The sequence below is a fragment of the Pan paniscus genome, chromosome 2 (assembly GCF_029289425.2).
Source record: "Pan paniscus chromosome 2, NHGRI_mPanPan1-v2.0_pri, whole genome shotgun sequence".
Classification (NCBI taxonomy): Eukaryota; Metazoa; Chordata; class Mammalia; order Primates; family Hominidae; genus Pan; species Pan paniscus.
The window spans coordinates 51,202,088-51,225,470 of NC_085926.1; the positions used below are offsets into that span (position 1 = coordinate 51,202,088).

General features: G+C 40.9%; 1 protein-coding gene across 9 annotated transcripts in view; it reads left to right on the top strand.

The window, feature by feature from the left end:
• DOCK3 (dedicator of cytokinesis 3) overlaps positions 1–23,383 on the top strand; it is a 711,442-nt gene that overhangs the window by 544,412 nt on the left and 143,647 nt on the right. For all 9 annotated transcript variants that reach the window (XM_057301776.2, XM_055109993.3, XM_034956564.4 and 6 more), the window contains exons 15-21: positions 11,347–11,471; positions 12,981–13,143; positions 13,680–13,786; positions 14,359–14,530; positions 15,213–15,310; positions 21,997–22,080; positions 23,142–23,242. In XM_057301776.2, the coding sequence (XP_057157759.1) occupies positions 11,347–11,471; positions 12,981–13,143; positions 13,680–13,786; positions 14,359–14,530; positions 15,213–15,310; positions 21,997–22,080; positions 23,142–23,242 (850 nt within the window). The remainder of the gene's footprint in view (positions 1–11,346; positions 11,472–12,980; positions 13,144–13,679; positions 13,787–14,358; positions 14,531–15,212; positions 15,311–21,996; positions 22,081–23,141; positions 23,243–23,383) is intronic.

The following is a 23,383-nucleotide window of genomic DNA, read 5'->3' on the forward strand; positions in this document are numbered from 1 at the left end:
GGAAGATGGGTTAGGATGGAATCTGGTGCTCCCCTCCTGAGCAGGTGGTGAACTGTGCTATGGAGAAGACCTGCAGCTATTAAAATCTCCCACATCCCAAGTCAGGCTGCTTACTGCAGTCTGCAGTCAATGGCCCTTTTGTTCTTATAGGCATTTGTTCTTTTCCAGAAGCCCCTACATTACATTCACCAGTGCAACATGACAATCCAGCAGATAGGCTTTGTTGTCTTCCATGAAGTAGCAGTGATGGTAGAAGTGAATATGGAACCTTCATGGAGAGTTTTTTTACTCTACTATCCCATCACATTTCTTAGAATATAATTGTCTCACAAGAACTTACTGCTTAAGGGGAAGAATATATCAAAATATATGCCTGTAGTATCAGTGAATCCCATATGTGTAGGAATAGCAGATACATTTCCATTTTCATGTATCAGAAAAATAGATCAGGCAAATAGTATACATTAGACATTGTGAATATACCACTACCTGGCCAGCTTCTCAGGAATTGTATCACCCATTTCATCTAATGCCCCGTGGAGATCCAGGGCAGAAATTGGGAATGCATTGACCCTCAACTGTGGTCCCAGTAGGTCAGTATCAGGTTCTTGTTTTCTAATTAGGCAGACATGGGTAGGGCTGGAAAAGTGGATCCAAATGGGATATCAGAGCCAAGGGGGCTATCAGGAGTGAAGAAAGGGTAGAGGCATGGTTCAGATGGATGTTAGGTGTCCTGATCAGCAGAGAAGATGCAAATAAGGAAAAGGAGATTAGAATGGGTAAATGTCTGGTTATCTGGATAGATTCTAGGAGGAGTGGACCTACCCTCTCAGTTGAGTTTTTTTGTTGTTTTGAGACAGTCTTACTCTGTTGCCCACGATGGAGTGCAGTGGTGCCATCTTGGCTCACTGCAAACTCCACCCCCTAGGTGCAAGCAATTCTCTTGCCTCAGCCTCCCAAGTAGCTGCGACTACACGTGTACATCACCACACCTGGCTAATTTTTGTAATTTTTGTAGAGACGGTTTCACCATGTTGGCCAGACTGGCCTCGAACTCCTGACCTCAAGTGATCCAGTACTGGCATACTGGTCTTGAACTCCTGACCTCAGCCTCCCAAAGTGCTGGGATTACAGGCTTGAGCCACTGCACCTGGCCTCAGTTGAGTTTTAATGCTTTGCTAAAAGCTTATTTGCTTTTGTTGTAAAGGGCCAGGCCAGACCAGGCTAGACTGAACTGATTGTGATCACTTTAAATATCACTTACTTGGAGTTCTTCATGGTGGTTCACTGAATTCTCTTGTTGGAAGCATTTGCCAGCACATACACAAAGAGTTGGGTAGCCTGGGCATAGAGAAGGCCTATGTGGTGGGTTCCAGCTGCCTTCCAACTTTCCAGGCTATGCCCAGATTTATTTTCTGTCACCTTCATTCTCTCTCCATAGACACTGTAAATGCAGAGCAAGCTGCTACACACAGCCTTCGTCTTCTACTCATGCACACAGGAGAGTCTTTTGGATGGGAAATGTAGGCTAGTAGATCAATTATGTTTTTCTCTAAATGCTAGGGAGACTTCATGCTTATGAAAGCTGTTGTAGGGGTAATGACTGCCACAGGACACTTCTACCATCCTGTCGTGACATCTTTCTTAGCTCTTTCTGGGCTGTTAATTAGGAAAAGAGCCCAAGCATAGTCAGGCTTCTTGACTATGAAAAAAAAAAAAAAAGTTACCAAAATTGAAAAAAGAATAAATAGTTACCAAAATTGACCTGGTGATCTTTTAAAAATTAGGTATCTAGGCTTATGTGGTGGAGTATATTCCAAGGGATATACTTAAAGTCCTTCCTTTCTCTTGAGAACTTTTCTGAGATTTGGATACTACCTTCGTGATAGTCTTCACATACTTCTGGGATTAAAACCAAGTGATCAGAGACTAGAAAGGAACAAGCTTCAGTCAAAAATGTATTTAAGCAAAATTTGATTTTAAGTTACATTGTCAAAACCTCATCTGTGGAAAGAAATGTTTTTTAGGATACTCTGCATCTCTTCATATCATTGGCACACAGCTAGACATGACTCTGGAAATATGTAATTTCAAGCATTGGTGAGGCAAGCTGAGGTTAAGGGGGTTTTCCCTCCTCCGGGCAGCTAAGGGATCATCATATGATTTTCCCCACAAGGCAGAGATATTGGGCAGTCCTGGCAGGCCCAGGGTGGGGCTGTGAGCCTGCCTTTGAAGTACTGAGTGCTATAGCCGAAAGTAAGGACTGATTCATAGGCAGAGCAGCCCTTTTGCATAATCTGCCCCCTCTTCCACCCATTCTCTTCCTGAGAAAAGAGCTTTTGCACAGATGGCCACTCCCAGGGTTGTGGGCTGTTAGCAACTTGCATTTCCCCCTTAATATGCCCCAATATACTGTCAAGAGTAGGTTTGCAGTCCCTGGGCAAAGTGATAGGACTGTACCTGCAGGTCCTATTGGATCAACAGGAAAAGTGTGCAGGAGTGTTTTACATTGTGATCAGCCTGTCTTGGGAAACAGTGACTGTGTTAAGAAGTCCTTAGGAGTCTTTTTCAAACCCTGGGCACATCTCTACCTGCAGCTAGTCCACCCATCATCTGTGAGAGTGTTTTACTTGAATTGTAGCAGTCCCTCAGCTCTCACAGTGCAGGTGTGACCAAGTTACAAGAAATTGCAACTTCATCTTCTTGACCCATGAACACGTGGAGAAATAAGAAGGAAGGAAATCATGTCAGTAACTGTGACCATGATAGCATGATAAGTCTGAGAAATTAAATGGAAAAATTAGAAGTATTCATAAACTGTGATCCTTATTTTAAAACTATCCAGCATTTGGCAGAAACTATCAAACACTCATTTGGAAAGGTTTTTTTTTTGGTCAGGATGGCCCAGATAGGTCCTTGTCAAAGCATACTGGCAGAGCTGTAAGGGAGAGTTCAGACAGGCTCTAGCCACACCAGTAGCTAACATATGATTTCTAAAAAGATCTTTTTGACATTCTACCATTGCTTTCCATGAGAGTGTACATACATATCACAGGGATGATGTGAGCATGAGATATTCTGCTCTGCCATAACTGAGGCCATGACTACACAGCCATTCAGTTCTGCTCATGACCCATGATAATGAGCAGGAGGCAACAGTGATACTGCTGGTGTTCTGGGAGCCAAACCAGGAAGTACCATCTTAGATTATAGAAGAACAAATAGATATGAGAAATTTAGCCATTTTTTAAAAAAACTGAACATGTAACCTTTTGTTAGTTGATCACCATATTTCAGTGGATACTTTTTCTTTCCTTCCAAACTCATTTTATTAAAGTACAAAAGCTAATAATAACTCTATGGCACACTTTTAGTCCTTTTCTTGATTTTTTTAAGAAGATGGGCAGGCAAGACAAACAGGCCAGGTGTTCCAGGTAAACAAATTGATGTTAACATTGTTTTCTGTAACTCCTGTGTCAGAATTAGCTATAATAAAACTTTAAAGAAAACCGTTAGCCAAAAGAGTATAACCTGAAAGGAATGATTTAAAACCTCTAGGTCAGGCCAGGCACAGTGGCTCACACCTGTAATCCCAGCACTTTGGGAGGCCAAGGCAGGCAGATCACTTGAGGTCAGGAATTCAAGACCAACCTGGCCAACATGGTGAAACCCCATCTCTACTAAAAATATGAAAATTAGCCGGGGGTCATGGTGGGCGCCTGTAATCCCAGCTACTCAGGAGTCTGAGGCAGGAGAATCGCTTGAACCTGGGAGGCGGAGGTTGCAGTGAGCCAAGATGGCGCCACTGCACTCCAGCCTGGATGACAGCAAGACCCCATCTCAAATAAAAAATTAAAATAAAATAAAACCTCTTGCTCGGTCAGGCACAGTGGCTCACACCTATAATCCTAGCACTTTGGGAGGCCGAGGCAGGTGGATCACCTGAGGCCAGACGTTCAAGACCAGCCTGGCCAATATGGTGAGACGCCATCTCTAAAAAAAATGCAAAAATTAGCCGGGCATGGTGGCGTTCACCTGTAGTCTCAGATATTCAGGAGGCTGAGGCATGAGAATTGCTTAAACTCGGGAGGTAAAAGTTGCAGTGAGCCAAGATCATACCACTGCACTCCAGCCTGTGTGACAGAGCAGAATCTGTCTCAAAACCAAAACCAAACCAAAACAAAAAACCTCTTGCTCAAGAAGGGACCGTACCCTTCTTCAGACCATGTCTAAGCCAGCAGAGATGTGCCACCACTTGCCATGGCCCTCTTCCTTTGCTTTCCTGGAAAGTCTGTACCCTGTAGTCAGTGGAAATAAAGGGCTTTGTCATGGTTTTTTGGGAAGTACAATGTTTTAACCTATTTTCTAAGACTTGAATTTCTAAGGTTATCATTGATTGTAGGTGATATGAGCCAAATTACATATTAAATGGTTTTCTGTCTTGTCATAAGAAGTCCATCTATGATTTATTATGTTGTTCTAATAGATGACTAAGTTTTTTTCCTAAAGCAGTGGTTGCTGAACCTTAGTGTGCTTCAGAATCACCTGCAAGGCCCATAAAACACAGATTTCTGGGCCCACCCCAAGAGTTTCTAACTTAGTAGGACTGTGGTGGGACCTGGCAATTTGCATCTCTCACAAGCTCTCAAGTGATGGTGATGCTGCTGGTCTGGAACCTCCTTTGAGAACCATGTCATAGAGGGTACTCTGCTTATGGATGTTTTTCTCCTTCTTGATTCCCTTTACTCAATTACTGCTCCCCTTTGGACATATCTATTAGAAGGCAGCTATATAGGCATAGCATCCTTTTAGAGGACCCTCTGACTCTTCCCCTTGTGCTCAGAAGCACACTCTGTCCTTTTCTTTGACTCCTGACAAAAATGTGCATGTTTCATCACTGACCTTCAAGTGATGTTTCTTTCTTTTCGTGTTTGTCTTAATTGTTCTTGTTTTTCTCTGTGCTGTCCCTTCATTTTTGCCCCTTTCTTTCTGATGCAGAGATGAAGATAGTTGGGTGTAAGTTCTGTCTTTTGTGTGCTCTGTCTGCTTATTGCCTGCTTTGTTCTCATCTTCATTTGTTTCATGGAATGTTGCAATACTGGGGTGGGGTATCATGTACATATTAATAATCCTCATCAGCCTCACCTTCTTGGGTAACTGACAAGACATAAAAAGAAAAGCTACCAGCCCATGCTATAACACTGTGTATTACTTTTGAGTATTCACTAAGATATGAAGAAACTGGGGACATATTGGAATGTCTAGAAAATCTTAACAAGCTTAAGGTGTATAGATACAGGAAACTATTTTTGTATGAGACTGATCAGTTGCATTCATTGAAAAGAAAAGGAATCGTGCTTACTCCAAGCCAAAAGAATCAGAAAGGTGGAAAGCTTCTCTTTTTGGCTTTGTTGGGACATACTTCACATGAAAAGGCAAACCAACAGAGATATGGTTTTTGGAAGAAAGCTTTCCTCAAGGGGAGCAATGACATTATTTACCACAAGTGGGTTCATAGCGCTGGTCAATCTGAGTGTCAAATGAGGCTATGGCAGTGTATCTAAGGGATGGTTTAAGAATAATCACATCTAGTCTCAAAAGAGGTTGGAAGATCATCACATCCCTGACTCAAGAAAGGACAAACTGTCTATAGTGATGTCACACTATGCCCATACTTCTCATCCTGTTAGAGCAAAGAGCATCACTGACTTTGTTGCAATGGAAACCAGAAGTGTGACACCAAAGACATGGTAAGAAGAAGAAAGAATCCTTCTTTCCTGGGTACTCTAAAGAAGTCCTCTCAAGAGCCTTTTTTTTTTCTTTTGGTCTCTTCCTCAAGTAAATAAGAACTACTCCATTGGTTGCATACCTAAAACCATCCAAGTTGAATGGTAGCTAACATCTCTACATTTCCATGTATGCTGTTAGGAGACATCCTTCTATTCTTCCAACACATAGGCTTGGCATCATCCCAATTGTACTGAAAGAAAGTCAGTTCTCATCTTACATGATCTTAAGGAAGAGAAAGCACATCTGTAGAAACCCCTCCTAATCCTGTCTAGAAGTAGACAAGGTATAAATAATATAGTATTAAATATTATTGGGCAGGGCGCGGTGGCTCACGTGTGTAATCCCAGCACTTTGGGAGGCCGAGGCAGGCAGATCACCTGAGGTCAGGAGTTCCAGACCAGCCTGGCCAACATGGTGAAACCCCATCTCTACTAAAAATACAAAAATTAGCTCGGCATGGTGGCAGGAGCCTTTAATCCCAGCTACTCAGGAGGCTGAGGCTGGAGAATCGCTTGAACCCGGTAGGTGGAGGTTGCAGTGAGCCGAGATTGTGCCGCTGTACTCCAGCCTTGGCAACAGAGCAAGACTCCATCTCAAAAAAAAAAAAAAAAAAAAAATATATATATATATATATATATATATATATATATATATATATATATATAAAATACTTGAACCCAGAGCCTCCTAATATGAAGTGTGAGTAATTTATACAGAAGGAATGTGAATATAATAAAGAACTCATATCAGATTTTGACTGGCCAAACTTGTTTGGGCCTTCCCACATTATTTCTGCTGGGATGGAATTCCACATGGGCTAGCACTAATGAAACATTTGGCCCCAAATTCCAAGTAGTACTGGAGTATCTGGCAAGAGATTCTCTTGCTAACAAATGTTCTGGTGCCTGAGCTGGACTTCAGAGGTTGGGAGACCTCTGAGACTACTCTCAGAAGAAATCTGCAAACACATCATGAACTGTTTCTCCAGAGTCACTAGGATACAGGTCTTCAGAGGGTCAGACCTGTCACTGGTCTGTGACAGTGCTCCCTATCTATCCCCTTAAGATTTCTGGTGGCTGAACAGCACTGTTTACTTTTAAGATCGCTCACTCCATAAGCACCTCTGAGTATTCCAGGCCAATCCCTGTCATAATAACATAGCCCCAGGTTCATTACCTTGCTTTCTCCCAGTAGCTGTTTGTCTAGGTGCACAGGAATCTGTATTTTTGATGTGCAGTTGCAGTGTAGTGTGGCTGTTCTTCACACATAAACGTTCCCAGCCAGGTATCAGTAAACTATAGCCTATGGGCCAAATCCAGCCAACAGCCTATTTTTGTACTTCTTGCCAGTGAAGAATGTTTTTCTTTTACATTTTAAAAGTGTTGTGAAAACAAAGAACAACTGCCAGAGACATATGTGGCCAACAAAACCTAAAATATTTACTATTTAGTCTTTTACAGAAAAGGTTTGTCAACTCCAATAAACCTAAGTGCCCAGTTTTCTGAGTGCGGCTGTACCAACAGATCCTGTGAGACTGTGAAAGGGACAGATACTTTATTCCGAGACCCTCTTATAAAAAAAAACTCAAATCGTTCCACTTCATTCAAGAAACTCTGTTGGATGTCACCCAGGCACTAAGCACTCAATGTAAGGCATTACTGATGCTGTAAGATGCCCTGCCAACCTTAGGAAGCAGAGGGCACTTAACAAAGGGAGTCAGGGCTGCCCGTCATCAGGGCTACCCTCAGAAATACCTACTCCTACTTCTTGTAGAAAAGACTCACCCTCTCAGCACATCTGCATGCTGCCTAAGAGCTGCCCAGTCCCCTACTCCTACCCAAACTCCATCAACGTCCTCCCAGCAGACCTCCATATTCTGGTTTCCTAGTGTTAAATAATGAAGAACATCAGAATCACTTGGTGATTTTTTAAAAAATATATGTACACAAGACCCACTGGAATTTCAAGGTGTGAGTGCTAGAAATCTGTTTTCAACAAGTTCCCCAGGTGGTTCGAATACAGTCATCCAGGCACTGGTATGCAAACTAACCTCCAAAACCACTGCTCCAGCTTTCTCTTTCTCATCTTCATTGTAATGTGCCTGCCCTCATGCCTCTCTCTCCTGGTAATATTTCCTGGCAGTTGGTGCCAGAGTTTACAGGAGGCTCTTGGAAGCAGAGCCTTAACCCAGAGGCATGATCCCACTGGTAGGTTTTGTGAACACGTAACATGCAATAGGGACAGCTGAAGAGTGGGGGAACCATGGAAGGCTATCTATAAGGCAGGCAGGCAGGCCTGGGTCATTAGATCCCTGGAGCTTTTCACATTTGCTTCTGCTTATGCTTTCTCCTGGTTCCAAGAGAATTAGTGGAGAGCTTGATTGAAGTGATCCCCCAGAGAGATTTTGACAGGAAGCCTCTCCCTCCCAGCAACATTCATTTTCACAAATTGCCACTCTTGAAATTGAAACCATAATCGCATAATTGCAACCCATAAGCCCAATAGCCTAATACCTAACCTGACTGAGAATAATTCTAGTCTAGGCAGGTCTGTTCTCCAAATAAAGAGCAGCTAAAGACCTGATGAAAATAAACTGCTTCAGTCTGTAACTCAGAGGGTACAATTACTTGTATTGATAAATTTTCTCAGCTAGATGATCACCAAAGGCATTCTGTTTTTTAAAAAAATGAAAACTACAGGAATATGTAGCTTAATCCTTCCGTTTTGAAACTGGCATTTTACCTTAAAATGCTCTGCCCAGAAACTGTGAGCATATCTCTATATAGTCAACACAGATCAAATTCTGTCATTAACAATCTCTAAGACACTAATTTTATTTATTTATTTATTTATTTATTTTTAAAAGACAATGTCTCACTCTGTCACCCAGGCTGAAGTACACTGGCATGATCATAGCTCATTGCAGCCTCAAACTCCTGGGCTCAAGCGATCCTCCCTCCTCAGCCTCCTGAGTAGCTAGGACTACAGGTGTACACTACCATGTTTAGCTAATTTAAAAAAATTTGTTTTGAAGAGCCTCACTATGTTGCCCAGGCTAGTTTGGAACTCTTAGCCTCAAACAATGTGCCCACTTCAGCCTCCTTATAATCCATAGCAGGAATTACAGGTATGAGCCACCATGCTCAGCACCTAGTTTTATATTAGTATTTTATATAATATATAACTAGGAAAAGTTTGAAAATGTTTCATTTGAAGGACATGTTTATTGATTAACCTGTGTATAGAGCCACAGAAACTAAAAATGTTTGTATAACCTAGAATAATATTGCTGGTAGCCAACAGATAACTGCTTTTAAAAGCCTCATAGATTATTTTCAGAATAACTTCCAGAGAGTTCAAACCAGGGTAATATTTAAATGAAGCACCTATTCTTTAGATTAAGCATTAAAATTTTCTAGACTATTTGACTCAGAAAAGGATAAAAATTAAAATTTTAGAATAAATAATAAAAAAAATCTAGACTATTCACTTTGTGCTAAATCAGTCTACAAATTTAAGTATTACTTAAATTCCATAGGAAAACTAATGTGCAATTAAAAGACTTTTATAAGAAGCCTGTTTCAATTGTTAGAAATTCCAGGTATAACTATGATTTATCCCACCATAATAGCAATAACCTGACTTTAAAGGAGAAAGTTAAAATGAAGAAAAATAGCAATAAGCCATAGTAAAGTTCTGTTAAGTTTGGATTTTACTTTCAGGACTGACTTTATTCAGCCTTTGTCCTGACAGTAGCAGACTGATGAATTTGAGCTTCCTTTCTCATTCTACCTGTCTTTCCCACCCAAATCTACTCTGTACACCTGAGTGCTCTAAATAGTGTACCAGGAGGGCCCAAGCAGCAATGTCCAAAGGAAGCGGATTAAGATTCCAGACTCATCAGAATTCAAAGCAGAGGCACTTCCCAATCCAAGGGTTTGTGCAGATGTGGTCCTCCAGGATATCCTACATATGCAACAGTGGCATTTTGGTATGATTTTCAAAACACATTTTCTTCTTCCTTCATGGTAACCTCAAGGTTGCTTGTTTAGGAAAGAAGATGGCTTTCACACATTAGGGAAAGTTCTTCGGGCTCTTGAGGAATAGTTAATTGCTTGTCATGAACTTTTCTTACCCACTTTAGCCACAGTATTTTGAGAACCTTCATTATGCAACCAAATAACCATGATTGCAAGATTGCATACCTGGGATAGGAAAATGACCTGAATAATGGAAGGACTAGTCACGAAGACTCTGAAATCCTCAAATATGTGCCAGTCCTGGTCTATTCCTGTTTCATGCGTGAGAGAAGCTCAGATGCTTCCATTATTAGAGAGGTAGTCAGTGCAAAAAAGAGAGCATTGTCATTTATCTCTGACCAAACCAGAAAGCCCACTTGCTAACCAAAAACAAACCCTGCTTCTATCATTATGATTCCAGGTGGTAACATATTTAAATGTACTAGTGTTTCTAAGAACTGAAGTAGAAAAAATTACCTGGTTTCTGAATTGGCATGTTTTGCTGTTGTTTCATTACCTCTCATTTGGTTTCTTCAGGCTGCTAACACATCTTCACTTTGGTCTTACCCATTTTCCTTTGCCATTTTCTCCCTTTGAAGTTTGTTGCCCCCACAGCCTTTTACTATTTTTTTTTTTAAGTCAAAAGCCCTTCTTTAGTTCATGTGAATAAAACTGGTCATGTTAAAGGTTTAGGAATTTAGAGCAGCCTAAATACACTCTTATACATGAACAGGCAATGCTGTCTCCCCTCAACTCATCACCCTAAAAAGGAAGATGTAACTTAGGTCATTTTAGACTTGAAGTTTGAGCTTCTCTTCCCCAGTCTTGAACAACAGAGTTGGGCAAATTGGGCTGGTCAGAGCACAGGGAAGCAAAAAAGCACAACAGGTTGTTGCCTCATTGCCTTACTACCTATGCTTCTGGAAAGTGATCTCCCAGTGCACTTGCAAACAAAAAGAAGAAAAAGCGACAGGTAGTCCAGTGACCTCTACCTGTCACTCCAGCAGGGAATGGGATTTGGAACAAAGCCTCCGGGAGGAAGGAAAAGTAATATATCCTCTAGTCAGACTCAGAAGGGATGGGGATTACAAAAAGAAAGCATATAAAAAGTATAAATCTATAAAAGAGAAACCCTTCTTGAGGGAAAAGAAGAGGGATTAGTAGTTAAGACATAGGCATGTTAAAATGTTATTCCTTTTGATTCTAGAATCTTCCCTCTTTGGGAGGCTTAGATTACAGCCATTCTCCTGGAGGGGAGAAAGACTGAGCAGTCTGAGCATCTACAATCTGAAAGATTCTCCACCCTTGACAAGGTGTGGTGAACATCTTTAGAATTCAGACTTAGAGAACACATGACTAACCAACCTGGGTGCTGCTGCACTGATACTGGTAGAATGTCCATCATTATTAACCAAGCTTGGAATGCCCTGAACACCCACCCAAGCCCCAGAAGATCCAAATGCTAGCCTAGTTCTCTGTGAAAATGGGGCAGTATGGCTTCTGGAGTCATAAGGATGTGGCATTTCTTTCCCCGCAGGTGATATCCGCAATGACCTGTACCTAACCCTGGAGAAGGGGGATTTCGAGAGAGGAGGAAAGAGTGTACAAAAGAATATTGAAGTGACCATGTATGTGCTTTATGCAGATGGAGAAATCTTGAAGGTAAGGCTTGCCAGTCAGTCATTTGGGTTGGAGGATAATCCTATAATAATTCTCTGTGGACTTTATCCAGAGGCCCATTCTCTTCAAGCAGGATTAAAATCACCCCATCAGCCTTTTTCTCTGCCTTTTTCTTTCTTGAAGAAAACTCTAAAGTGTGCTTTGATAATGACTTCCAGTATTGTACAGCCATTGCAGAAATTTATGCTAGTGTCTGACCTGAATCCCTCTTGCTCCATTTTAGATTTATTCCCTCTAGTTCTATCCTACATGTTGCCTCTCCTGTCATTCCACCTAGCATAGAGCTGCCTACTTTTGGTAACTGTTATTAGGTCCCATTCTGCCTTTTTATTCCTTGAGCTAATACAGAAAGTTATATTTACACTTTGGTCAAGTGTGGAACTTAGACAATCACTTCCTGGTACCAAGTTATAGGACAAAGAACAGCAGACTCAGGCCGTGGAAGATTTAAGCCAATGTAGTACAAGTGTCCTCTGTTATTCTTCACTGAAAATGAAGACTTCAGTGCTGTTTTTCTGTTGCATGTGAGTTTTTTCTTCAGTCTAGTCATGGTAAAGTCTGCGGTGAGTAACAAGGCATCATTTGCAGCCCACTTTGTAGAAGACAAATCGGTGTTGTACAAACCTTGCTTCTGTGTGTTGGCAGCAGCCCTGTGAGATAGAACAGGAATGATCATTCCCATTTGACAGAGGAAAAGGGTAAAATTAGTCAAAATCATTTCCCAAATCAAGACAGAAATAGAGGAGAATGTTGAAATAGTAGTAGAAACAACAATTTGTATGTCATTTTAAAAACTTAACTCAAAAACCTAAGCCTGTTCACTGTTTGCATGGAGCATGCCAGTGGCAGGAGAATGGTCGGCTGATCACATCACCCCTGTGTGGACAGGGACCTACTCTGGATTATGTGGCCCAAAGCTTCCTGTTGTCCAGAAAAGGGCATGGGCAGTACTGAGACAGCATCTTCATGGCAATATTTGGGAGATGGGTTAAGTTAAATCTGGCCTAACTTGTTTATATCTAAAGAAAGTCAGCCAGGGGTGACCTAAAATGCCAGTCCAATGTAGGACTGAGGACAATTAGAAAACAGGCTGTCTCCACTTTGTAATTTAATTTTTTTTCTGATCTGGTAAAATGTTACATAGAGTTGGCTTTTCTCATGCAGCTTGTTGTTTCTCTTCTTAGTGAGGATGAGGAGCCTACCTTGGTGATTTAGATGCACCACCCTGCTTCTCTCTGTTTTTGAGGAGTACGTGTGGTTACTTTCACCCCAAAGAAAACAAGGAGCACTGTGACTGCTGATTTCATATACCATCTATGTAACTGCTTCCAAAGGCATTGAATTTAAATCAAATGCATTTTCTTATCTCATAGATTTTGCTTAGAGCAAAAATGAGACCTTTAGACAAGAGAAAGAAAAGTGTCCTAGTGACACAGAAATCCAGACATTCCTACCAGGAAGATGACATCTTATTTTGTTTCTTTCTTCCAGGATTGCATCAGCTTGGGTTCAGGAGAGCCAAATAGGAGTTCCTACCACTCCTTTGTCCTCTACCACAGTAATAGTCCTCGCTGGGGAGAAATTATCAAATTGCCTATCCCCATTGACCGGTTCCGGGGCTCCCACCTGCGCTTTGAGTTCAGACATTGTTCCAGTGAGTTAGACTTCCCCCCCTCCACATTCCCTTGAGAATATAAATATAACTCTCTCCTCTCTGGAACAGAATTAAGTGGATTCTTATTTGGGCAAGAAAATGAAGAGTTAGGAATAAACAGCTACTCAGAGATGGGATGTCACCAGAGGCTGTTCTTGGGACTATAAAAGCAGTGATTCAAAACCACAAAGTCTTGTGTTGGCCCTTCCTGGTGTCTGACCTAGTGTCTGAAATTATTATCCATTGTCATTCTCCTTTGAGTATTCCTTTGTACCATTATTAAACTGCTTATTAAAGAGACCCTAGTTCATCAAGACCAGCAATTTAGTTTCTTTTTGGGTCTAGGTAGCCTATATGCCTTGAGTATGAATGGAAACTCATTTCAGCACATTTCTCATCATTCCTGCAGTCAGGTTGCCACCTAGTTAATGAAAGAGGCGAGGAACAAAAGAGCATAGGTGATAAGCACAAGGAGAATTTCCATGAGGAAGCAGAGTGGAAGGCAAAAAACAACTAATACTTGGCTCTGATTACAGCAAAGGACAAAGGGGAAAAGAAACTCTTTGGCTTTGCATTCTCACCCCTGATGCGTGATGATGGCACCACCCTCTCAGATGATATTCACGAGCTTTATGTGTACAAGGTATGAAGCCTAGCTGCCTTTCATCCCCACCCCTTACCTGCCCTGAGGCCACTCTCACACATGGTTCTCAGTTAGGTGGTTTTCACTGGGCAGGCCAGAAGACCCAGGGAAGTGCACTGGTGGGTGACAGTGGGACATCTGTGGGCAGGCTTCTGTCTTCTAAGTGCGGTGGCCATCCTCCCACAAGTAACGCCAACAGGTTCTTTGTTTTCTACTTCTCACTTCACTGGATGGAAATCCATTACCAACCCCTCATTGCCATTGTGGTCTTGTTTAGTACATTCTTAGACCTGCTATTTGAGATCATGGTACTGTCAACTGTCATAGCATAGCTGCCACCCAAGGTTACTTGCACATCAGGTGGCAACCACATGCCCCACCATATTCTGTTTAAAAGGCACATGAGCTGTTCTAGGGAGTTTCTGAACAGAAAGTACTCTTCCAAGAGGACCTGAGGCCCAACGTTCAGCCTTAGGAAGATGAGAGCAAGTATCAGCCCAGAAATTCCTAGGACCTGGTTTTTGCATGTTGCATGGCTCAGGGGACATTTTTTTCTCCATTTTTGCCTACAGTGTGATGAGAATAGCACGTTTAATAACCATGCTCTGTACCTGGGCCTGCCCTGCTGCAAAGAGGACTACAATGGCTGCCCTAATATTCCTTCTAGCCTCATCTTCCAGCGCAGCACCAAAGAGTCTTTCTTCATCTCCACTCAGCTCTCCTCTACCAAACTCACCCAGAATGGTAGGTGATAATGCCTGCAGGGTGGTGCCCTCCACCCTCCTCCATTGTTCACTCCACACTACTAGTGCATGTGAAGGGAGAGATAAATTATTCCTTCTTGATGCCATAATAATGGGCTTCTTTTCATTTGAAGTTGAAGGGATCACTCAGCAATAGCAGCCTACAAGGTTTTTCATGGTTTTAGTAGCTCCACAGTACATCCAGAGTTTACAGATGAGTCTTTGGCCTTAGACTCAGTCTGTGGTGATGCTTGCAGCTAGTTCTGTTCCTCTAGATTCCACCTGTCCTTGACTGGGAGAGTCTGGGCCTTGCTTGACCTTAGAATAGCCAGGGTTTGGCCATGTGCGGTGGCTCATGCCTGTAATCCCAGCACTTTGGGAGGCCGAGGTGGACAGATCACTTGAGGTCAGGAGTTCAAGACCAGCCTGGCCAACATGGTGAAACACCATCTCTACTAAAAATACGAAAATTACCCGGACATGATGGTGCATACCTGTAATCCCAGCTACTCAGGAGGCTGAGGCAGGAGAATCACTTGAATTCGGGAGGCGGAGGTTGCAGTGAGCTGAGATCATACAACCGCACTCCAGCCTGGGCAACAGAGTGAGACTCCGTCTAAAAAAAAAAAAAAAAAGAATATCCAGGTTTCAAGGGTTCCTCATCTTTTGGGCTTGCTTTCTAGTGGACCTCCTAGCTCTGCTGAAGTGGAAGGCCTTCCCCGACCGGATCATGGATGTACTAGGGCGGCTGCGGCATGTCAGTGGGGAGGAAATTGTTAAGGTATGTCTTCCATATAATTTAAACATACTGCATGAGGAAGAATCTGGGCAGAAGACCTTACTTTGTCATGATTTTTGCCAATAACCGTCTGAGACTGTTTCATCAGATTTTTGTTGTTGTTGTTGTTGTTGTTGTTAGCTTCCTTTTCCTCTTTTGGTATGCTTTTATTTTTTATTTTATTTTTAACTGACAAATAATAATTATTTATCTGTATGGGATACAATATGATGTTTTAACAGTGCAGAATATATGTTCAGAAAGTAGAATGATTGCAGAATGACCACAACCTTCCCTCAGCCTCTGGTATTCCTCATTGCACGTTCTACTTCTATGTGTTCAGTTTTTTGTATTCCGCATATAAGTGTGATCGTGTGGTCTTTCTGTGCCTGACTTATTTCACTTAGCTTAATGTCCTCCAGTTGTATCCATGTTGTCTCAAATGACAGGATCTCTCCCATTTTAAGGCTGAATAGCATTCCATTGTGTTTATATGCCATGTTTTCTTTTTTTATTTTATAATTTCAGCTTTTATTTTAGATTTAGTGGGTACATGTGCAGGTTTGTTACGTAGATACATTACATGACGCTGACGTTTGAGATACAAATGATCTGATCACTGAGGTAGTAAGCATAGTACCCAGCAGTTTTTCAACCCTTGTCCCTGTCCCTCCCCACTCTAGTAGTCCCCATTGCCTACTGTTACCATTTTTATGTCCACGAGTACCTAATGTTTAGCTCCCAGTTACAAGTAAGAACGTGCAGTATTTGGTTTTTCTGTTCTTGCTAGTTTCTGTAGAATAATGAGCTCCAGCTGCATCCATGTTGCTGCAAAGGACATGATTTTCTTTTTTTTTTATCTGCATGGTATTCCATGGTGTACATGTACCACATTGTCTTTTTTTGTTGTTGTTGTTTTGTTTTGTTTTTTTGAGACAGAGTCTCACTCTGTCGCCAGGCTGGAGTGCAGTGGCGCAATCTCGGCTCACTGCAACCTCTGCCTGCCCGGTTCAAGCGATTCTCCTGCCTCAGGCTCCAGAGTAGCTAGGACTACAGGCACGTGCCACCACGCCCAGCAAATTTTTGTATTTTTAGTAGAGATGAGATTTCACCAAGTTGGCCAGGATGGTCTCGATCCCTTGACCTCGTGATCCACCCGCCTGGGCCTCCCAAAGTGCTGGGATTACAGGCATGAGCCACCGTGCCCGACCTATGTACCACATTTCCTTTATCCAGTTCACTGTTGATGGGCACCTAGATTGATTCCATGTCTTATGTTATTGTGAATAATACCGTGATGAACATTTGAGTGCATGGGTCTTTTTGGTAGAATGATTTTTTTTTTCTTTTGGATATATACTCAGTAATAAGATTGCTAGGTCAAATGTTAGTTCTAAGTTTTTTTTATAAATCTCCAAACTGCTTCCCACAGGAGCTAAACTAATTTACATTCCCACCAACAAGGTTTAAGAGTTCCCTTTTCTCTGCAGCTTCGCCAGCATCTGTTATTTTTTGACTTTTTTTTTTTTTTTTTTTTTGAGACGGAGTCTTGCCCTGTTGCTCAGGCTGGAGTGCAGTGGCATGATCTTGGCTCACTGCAACCTCCGCCTCCTGGGTTCAAGTGATTCTCCTACATCAGCCTCCCAAGTAGCTGGTATTACAGGCATGTGCCACCATGCCTGGCTAATTTTCATATTTTTAGTAGAGACACGGTTTTGCCATGTTGGCCAGGCTGGTCTCCAACTCCTGACCTTAAGTGATCCGCCTGCCTCAGCCTCCCAAAGTGCTGGGATTACAGAAGTGAGCCACCACACCCAGGCTTTTTGACACTTTAATAGTCACTCTGACTGTTGTGAGATAGTATCTCATTGTGGTTTTGATTTGCAGTTCTCTGATGATTAGTGATAATCAGCATTTTTATATGTTTATTGGCCACTTTATTGTATGTCTTCTTTTGAGAAGTGTCTGTTCATGTCTTCTGCTCACTTTTTAATGGAATTGTTTTTTGCTTGTTGAGTTGTTTGAGTTCCTTATATATTCTGGATATTAGTCGTTTGTCAGATGCATAGTTTGCAAATATTTTCTCCCATTCTGTAGGTTGTCTGTTTACTCTGTTGATAGTTTCTTTTGCTAGGCAGAAACTCTTTAGTTTAATTAAAGTCCCATTTGTCAATTGTTTTTGTTGCAATTGCTTTTGAGGACTTAGTGATAAATGATTTCCTAAGGCCAATGTCCAGAATGGTGTTTCCTAGGTTTTCTTCTAGGATTCTTATAGTTTGAGATCTTACACTTAAATCTTGAATCCGTCTTGAGTTCATTTTTGTTCATAGTGAAAGTAGGGGTCCAGTTTCATTCTTCAGCATGAATAATGTACTAGCTGCAGCATGTCAGTGGGAAGGAAATTGTTAATTTCCACACAATGTAAATATACTGCCTGAGGAAGAATGTTCTTACCTCTACCTTAACTGCTTCTAGCCAGCTATCTCAGCACCATTCATTTTTTGCCAATTGTTACACTCTCTTTTTTATGTTTTTTTTTTTATAGTTATTGGGATACAGGTGGTTTTTGGTTACATGGATGAGTTCTTTATTTGTGAATTCTGAGGTTTTGGTGCACCTATCACCCAAGCAGTGTACACTGTACCCAATATGTTGTCTTTTATCCCTCACTACCTTCCTAATGGTTGGTTCCATATCCTTGCAGATGCGAATTGTGCTGCCATAAATATGCATGTGCGTGTATCTTTTTCATGTAATGGCTTCTTTTCCTTTGGGTAGATTCCTAGTAGTGGAATTGCTGGATTGAATGGTAGATCTACTTTTAGTTCTTTAAGGAATCACCATACTGTTTTCCATAGTGGTTGTACTAATTTGCATTCCCACCAGCAGTATAAAAGTATTCCCTTTTCACCACATCCACACCCACTTCTGTTGTTTTTTGACTTTTCAATTATGGCCATTCTTGCAGGAGTAAGGTGGTATCTCATTGTGGTTTTAGTTTGCGTTTCCCTGATGATTAATGATGGCGAACATTTTTTCATATGTTTGTTGGCTGTTTGTATATCTTCTTTGGAGAAATGTCTATTCATGTCCTTTGTCCACTTTTTGATGGGATTATTTGTGGTTTTTTGCTGATTTGTTTGAGCTCCTTGTAGATTCTGGATACTAATCATTTGTTGCATGCATGGTTTGCAAATATTTTCTCACACTGTGAGGGTTGTCTGTTTACTCCACTGATATTTCTTTTGCTGCTAGCACCATTTATTGAGTATGGAGTCCTGTCCCTATTGTTATTTTTGTTGATTTTGTCAAAGATCAGATGGCTGTAGGTAGGCCATTTTATTTTGAGGCTCTCTGTTGTGTTCCATTGGTCTGTGTGTCTGTTTTTATACCAGTATGATGCATTTTTGGTACTGTAGCCTTGTAGTATAGTTTGAAATGGGGTGATGTGATGCCTGCAGCTTTGTTCTTTTTGCCGAGGCTTGCTTGGGCTATTTGGGCTCTTTTTCAGTTCTGTATTAATTTTAGAATAGTTTCTTCTAATTCTGGGAAAAATTATGTTGGTAGTTTGATAGGAATAGTGTTGAATCTATAGATTGCTTTGGGCAGTATGGCCATTTTAACAATATCGATTCTTCCAACCCATGAGCACGGAATGTTTTTCCATTTGTTTGTGTCATTTATTATTTCTTTTAGCAGTATTCTTTCTATTTATTTATTTGTTTATTTATTTATTTATTTGAGACGGAGTCTTCCTCTGTTGCCCAGGCTGGAGTACAATGGCGTGATCTTGGCTCACTGCAACCTCTGCCTCCCAGATTCAAGTGATTCTCCTGCCTCAGTCTCCCAAGTAGCTGGGATTACAGGCATGTGCCACCACGCCTGGCTAATTTTTTTTGTATTTTTAGTAGAGACAAGGTTTCACCGTGTTAGTCAGGCTGGTCTTGAACTCCTGACCTAAAGTGATCCTCCCATCTCGGCCTCCCAAAGTGCTGGGATTTCAGGCCTGAGCCACCACGCCCATCCTCTTTCAGCAGTACTCTGTAGTTATGCTTGTAGAGGTCTTTCACCACTTTGGTTAGATGTATTCCTAGGTATTTTTTATGTATGGCTACTGTAAATGCAGTTGCATTCTTGATTTGGCTTTCAGCTTGAATGTTGTTGGTGTAGAGAAAAGCTACTGGCTTTTTTAACATATACCACATTTTCTTAATCCATTCATCTGCTGATCAACACCTAGATTGTTTCCATATCTTAGCTATTAACAATTTTGCAGTGAACATGGAAGTTCAGACCTCTCCCATGTTCTGAATATGTCCAAGACATCTTCAGCATACTGATTTCAATTTCTTTGGACATATACCCAGTAGTGGGATTGCTGGCTTATATGGTAATACTATTTTTAGTTTTCTGAGAAACCTCTATACTGTTTTCCATAATGGCTGTATTAATTTACATTCTCATCAACAGTGCATAAGAATTCCTTTTTCTCCACATCCTCACCAACACTTGTTATGTTTTATCTTTTGGTAATAGCTCTCCCAACTGGGATGAGGTGACATCTCATTGTGGTTTCAATTTGCATTTCCCTGATGATTAGTGATGATGAGCATTTTTTCATATAATTTTTGGCCATTTGTGTATCTTCTTTTGAGAAATGTCTACTTAGGTCCTTTTTCCCATCTTTTTGATTGCGTTGTTTTCTTGCTAGTGAGTTGTTTGAGTTCCTTATACATTTTGGATATTAGTTCCTTATCAGAGATACATGGTTTGGAAATATTTTCTCCCATTCCATGATTTGTCTGTTTTCTGTATCAGTTTTTGTTTTTGTTGCCTTTGCTTTGGGGGTCATACTCAAGGAATCATACTTTGGGATTTTTTTGTTAGCTCCTTTTTTAAAAAGGTATATAGCATATCAGTTTATTAACTTTTAAAAACTATATTTAAGCCTGATATCTTTCTGGCTCTACTCTCCTGATTTTAGGAACTCTAAATACTGCTCATTAACTTGTACCTGCTGATTTTGTCTAGTCTCTCACTTGGAGTCCATAATACCTTTCTTCCTTACCCCTATGTTAACTGCCTTCTCCAAGTACCTTTGTGACATTTCCTATCTAATGGCTTTAGCAGGCTGACATCAACACTGCCAGTCCCCAGTTGCCTTCATAGGGCTTTTCTCGGCAGAGTGTTTCCCCTTAGCTCAATAAAAACCCCAGGCACTTCCTGGTGGTGAAAGCCCATCAGGTGAATCCTACACAGTGGACTGAATTCTACTGAGGAAAATGGAAGTATTTTTGGTTATCAGCAAGAGTAATGGAATGTAGGCTAGAGATTAAATCTGGAGAAGGCATCCTGTCCATAATGAACATTCTTAGCTTTGCCATCACAAGCGTCAAATGAATTAGCACAAATGCACCACCTAACTTTGCTTTCACAGCTCCATTAACTCAATAATACACAACACAGTGTTTCCAAGTCAGGAACAGTTTTAAAGTCTGTGTACCACTGTGTACTTTCATGAAGTTGATGTATGAATTTTGTTTTAATTATGTGATCAGATTATCATAAAAATTTTTTAACTCTTCAAAGAAATCTAATGCTAGTTTTGAAACTTAAGATAAATTCATACTCATATTTTCCTTCTAAGAATATTGAAAACATCAACCAGTAAACGAGGTATTAAGAAGTCTGTTGTCTTTTCAAGGGTGAGCTTTTATATTCCTGAGAAGAGAACATCCTACCAGCATATCTAGTTTTAGCATCAATAATTTGTCTCCAGCTAGCTAGAAGAGAATGTGATAGCATTTTGAAATATTTTTTACTTCTTATTGGAAGATTTCAAGCATATGCAGAAGTATACAGAATAGTATAAAGAACCTTAGATGTATCTCTGACCCAGCCCCAAAGACCATTAACCCATGGCCAGTCTTGATCCATCATTATTACCCCTATCTACACCTTCTACCTCATATTTTTCAGAAATGAATTGTAAACATTGTATCTTTTAAACTGGAGGAAGGATAGACTTGATTTTTGAAGGCTGCAAGTGTCCATCAATATTTATTATTCTCTTCCTTTGTTTTTGCATCTCAGAAATAGGCACATGTTGAAACAACAACAAAAATACTGCCACATTTTTTACCCCCATTGACAGCCCTCATTGACTGCATTCTCCCTTCTTCTGTAATACTAATTCTTAGACCAAAAAATAGTGTCTGTAGGTAAAGCCTAACTTGCCACACCCTTATCAAATATACTCTATATTGTTAGGCCACAGTAGAGAGCAAGAGACTACTGAACTTTTGGGGATACCAGTAAGCTCTTTTTCTCAAAATAAATTTGGCATCAGTATCACTTAGATTGTTTTTATATCAAAATTGCTATTCTGCATAGGTGTCCTATGGTTTTTAGGTCATTGCCCTTTCCTTAGAAATGTATCACTCACCCAACAGGAAGAGCCTCTCTAAGTCTTTCTTGGGGCCCTTTGGGCTATAAGCCAACACCTCAAGTGCACCTAGTTATCACTTAGCTGGGTGGAGGGTCAGGGTACTAGATGATTTTTTTAAGTAGTATTTTGAGATCCTAAGAGATCTTTCACTTTTTTATTGGAAGTTAAATTCATTGGTTTATGGAAGTTTGTCCGTGTAAGGTCCTGAGACCTGAGCCCTCTGCTTTTTATGTTGTTTCAGTTTCTGCAGGACATCTTAGATACACTCTTTGTGATTTTGGATGATAATACAGAGAAGTACGGCCTGTTGGTTTTTCAGTCTCTGGTAAGTCACCTTCCTGACTCTTTACTTTTATTAATTATTCCTGTCATATATTTCAGAAAATGTAAGGGAAGCAATTTATTAGAGTGAATCAGCACAAGATATAGATGTTTCCAATAGAAAAGGGACTAAGGAGTGTCACCCAAGGAAGACCAAGCAACCAACCAGGCAGATCAAACTTGAAGAATCCAACACAATCAAGTCTAGACCTTGACTTTATAGTTTCTGGATCTTCCATCTCATCACTATTGCAGTATGCCTGGCCCGTGAAATAGTGACCTCCATGAGGTCAGAAACCCAGAGAGTAATACAAGAAATCAGATGGCTCATTTTTTCACTTACGAAGTAGGATATAACCATCATGAAAAGCAGAGACTTACCCATGCTGGTCTCTAGAGACCTGTGCAGGTCCAGAATCTATGCAGTTGTTTCAGAACTAGAGTCTCAGAAGGTTGGTTAATGAAAATGGACAGTGATTTGAATGTTTAGTGCATTTTGCCTATTATATCCAGTCCCACAGAGAGCCATACATTTAAGAAGAGTCAGATACTCTCATAGATAAGGAGCAGAGGTGAGAGTTGCAATGAGTACTTGCATAGTTTGCCCCTCCGGCTCTTCTTCTTCCTAATTTGCCTGTCCACCAGCCCCATTTCTGAAGGATACAGAGTTTCATAGGCTGATTTGGCTCAGAGGACAAGCTTTTTTTCCTCTCTTTTCCACGTTTTTGGGAATACCTTATTGTTTATGCCATCTACACGCATATTATTTTGCCTTTCCCTGATCTGTATTGTACCACCCAGCATTATTGTGAAGGGAGAGGCTCACAGTCAATACAGGAAGAGACTGATGAGCCCGGGTCTGAATTAGGAGGCTGGGGTGTTAGAGAAAAGACAAGACAGAAATACAGACACAGAATGGAAATCTTACATTCACTACCCATGGGGAATGCTAGAGGACAGCACTGACAATTTGCCATTATTTGGAGAAGGAAGACTCTGTTTCCTGCTGGGGATAGATCTGAGGCCTCCAGTGAACCCTGGTGACTTACTCTCCATATCTCCCAGGTGTTCATCATCAACCTGCTCCGAGACATCAAGTATTTTCACTTTCGACCTGTGATGGACACGTATATCCAGAAGCACTTTGCTGGAGCTCTGGCATACAAGTAAGTTCCATTTGGTATCATCATTAGGACTCGTGTTTGAGTAGAAATATAGGCTTTAAAAAAGTTTAGCTGCAACCAGCATTTAAAAAGTTCAGCTGACTTTTAAAAAATTTTATATTTTTAATTGTGATAAAATACACA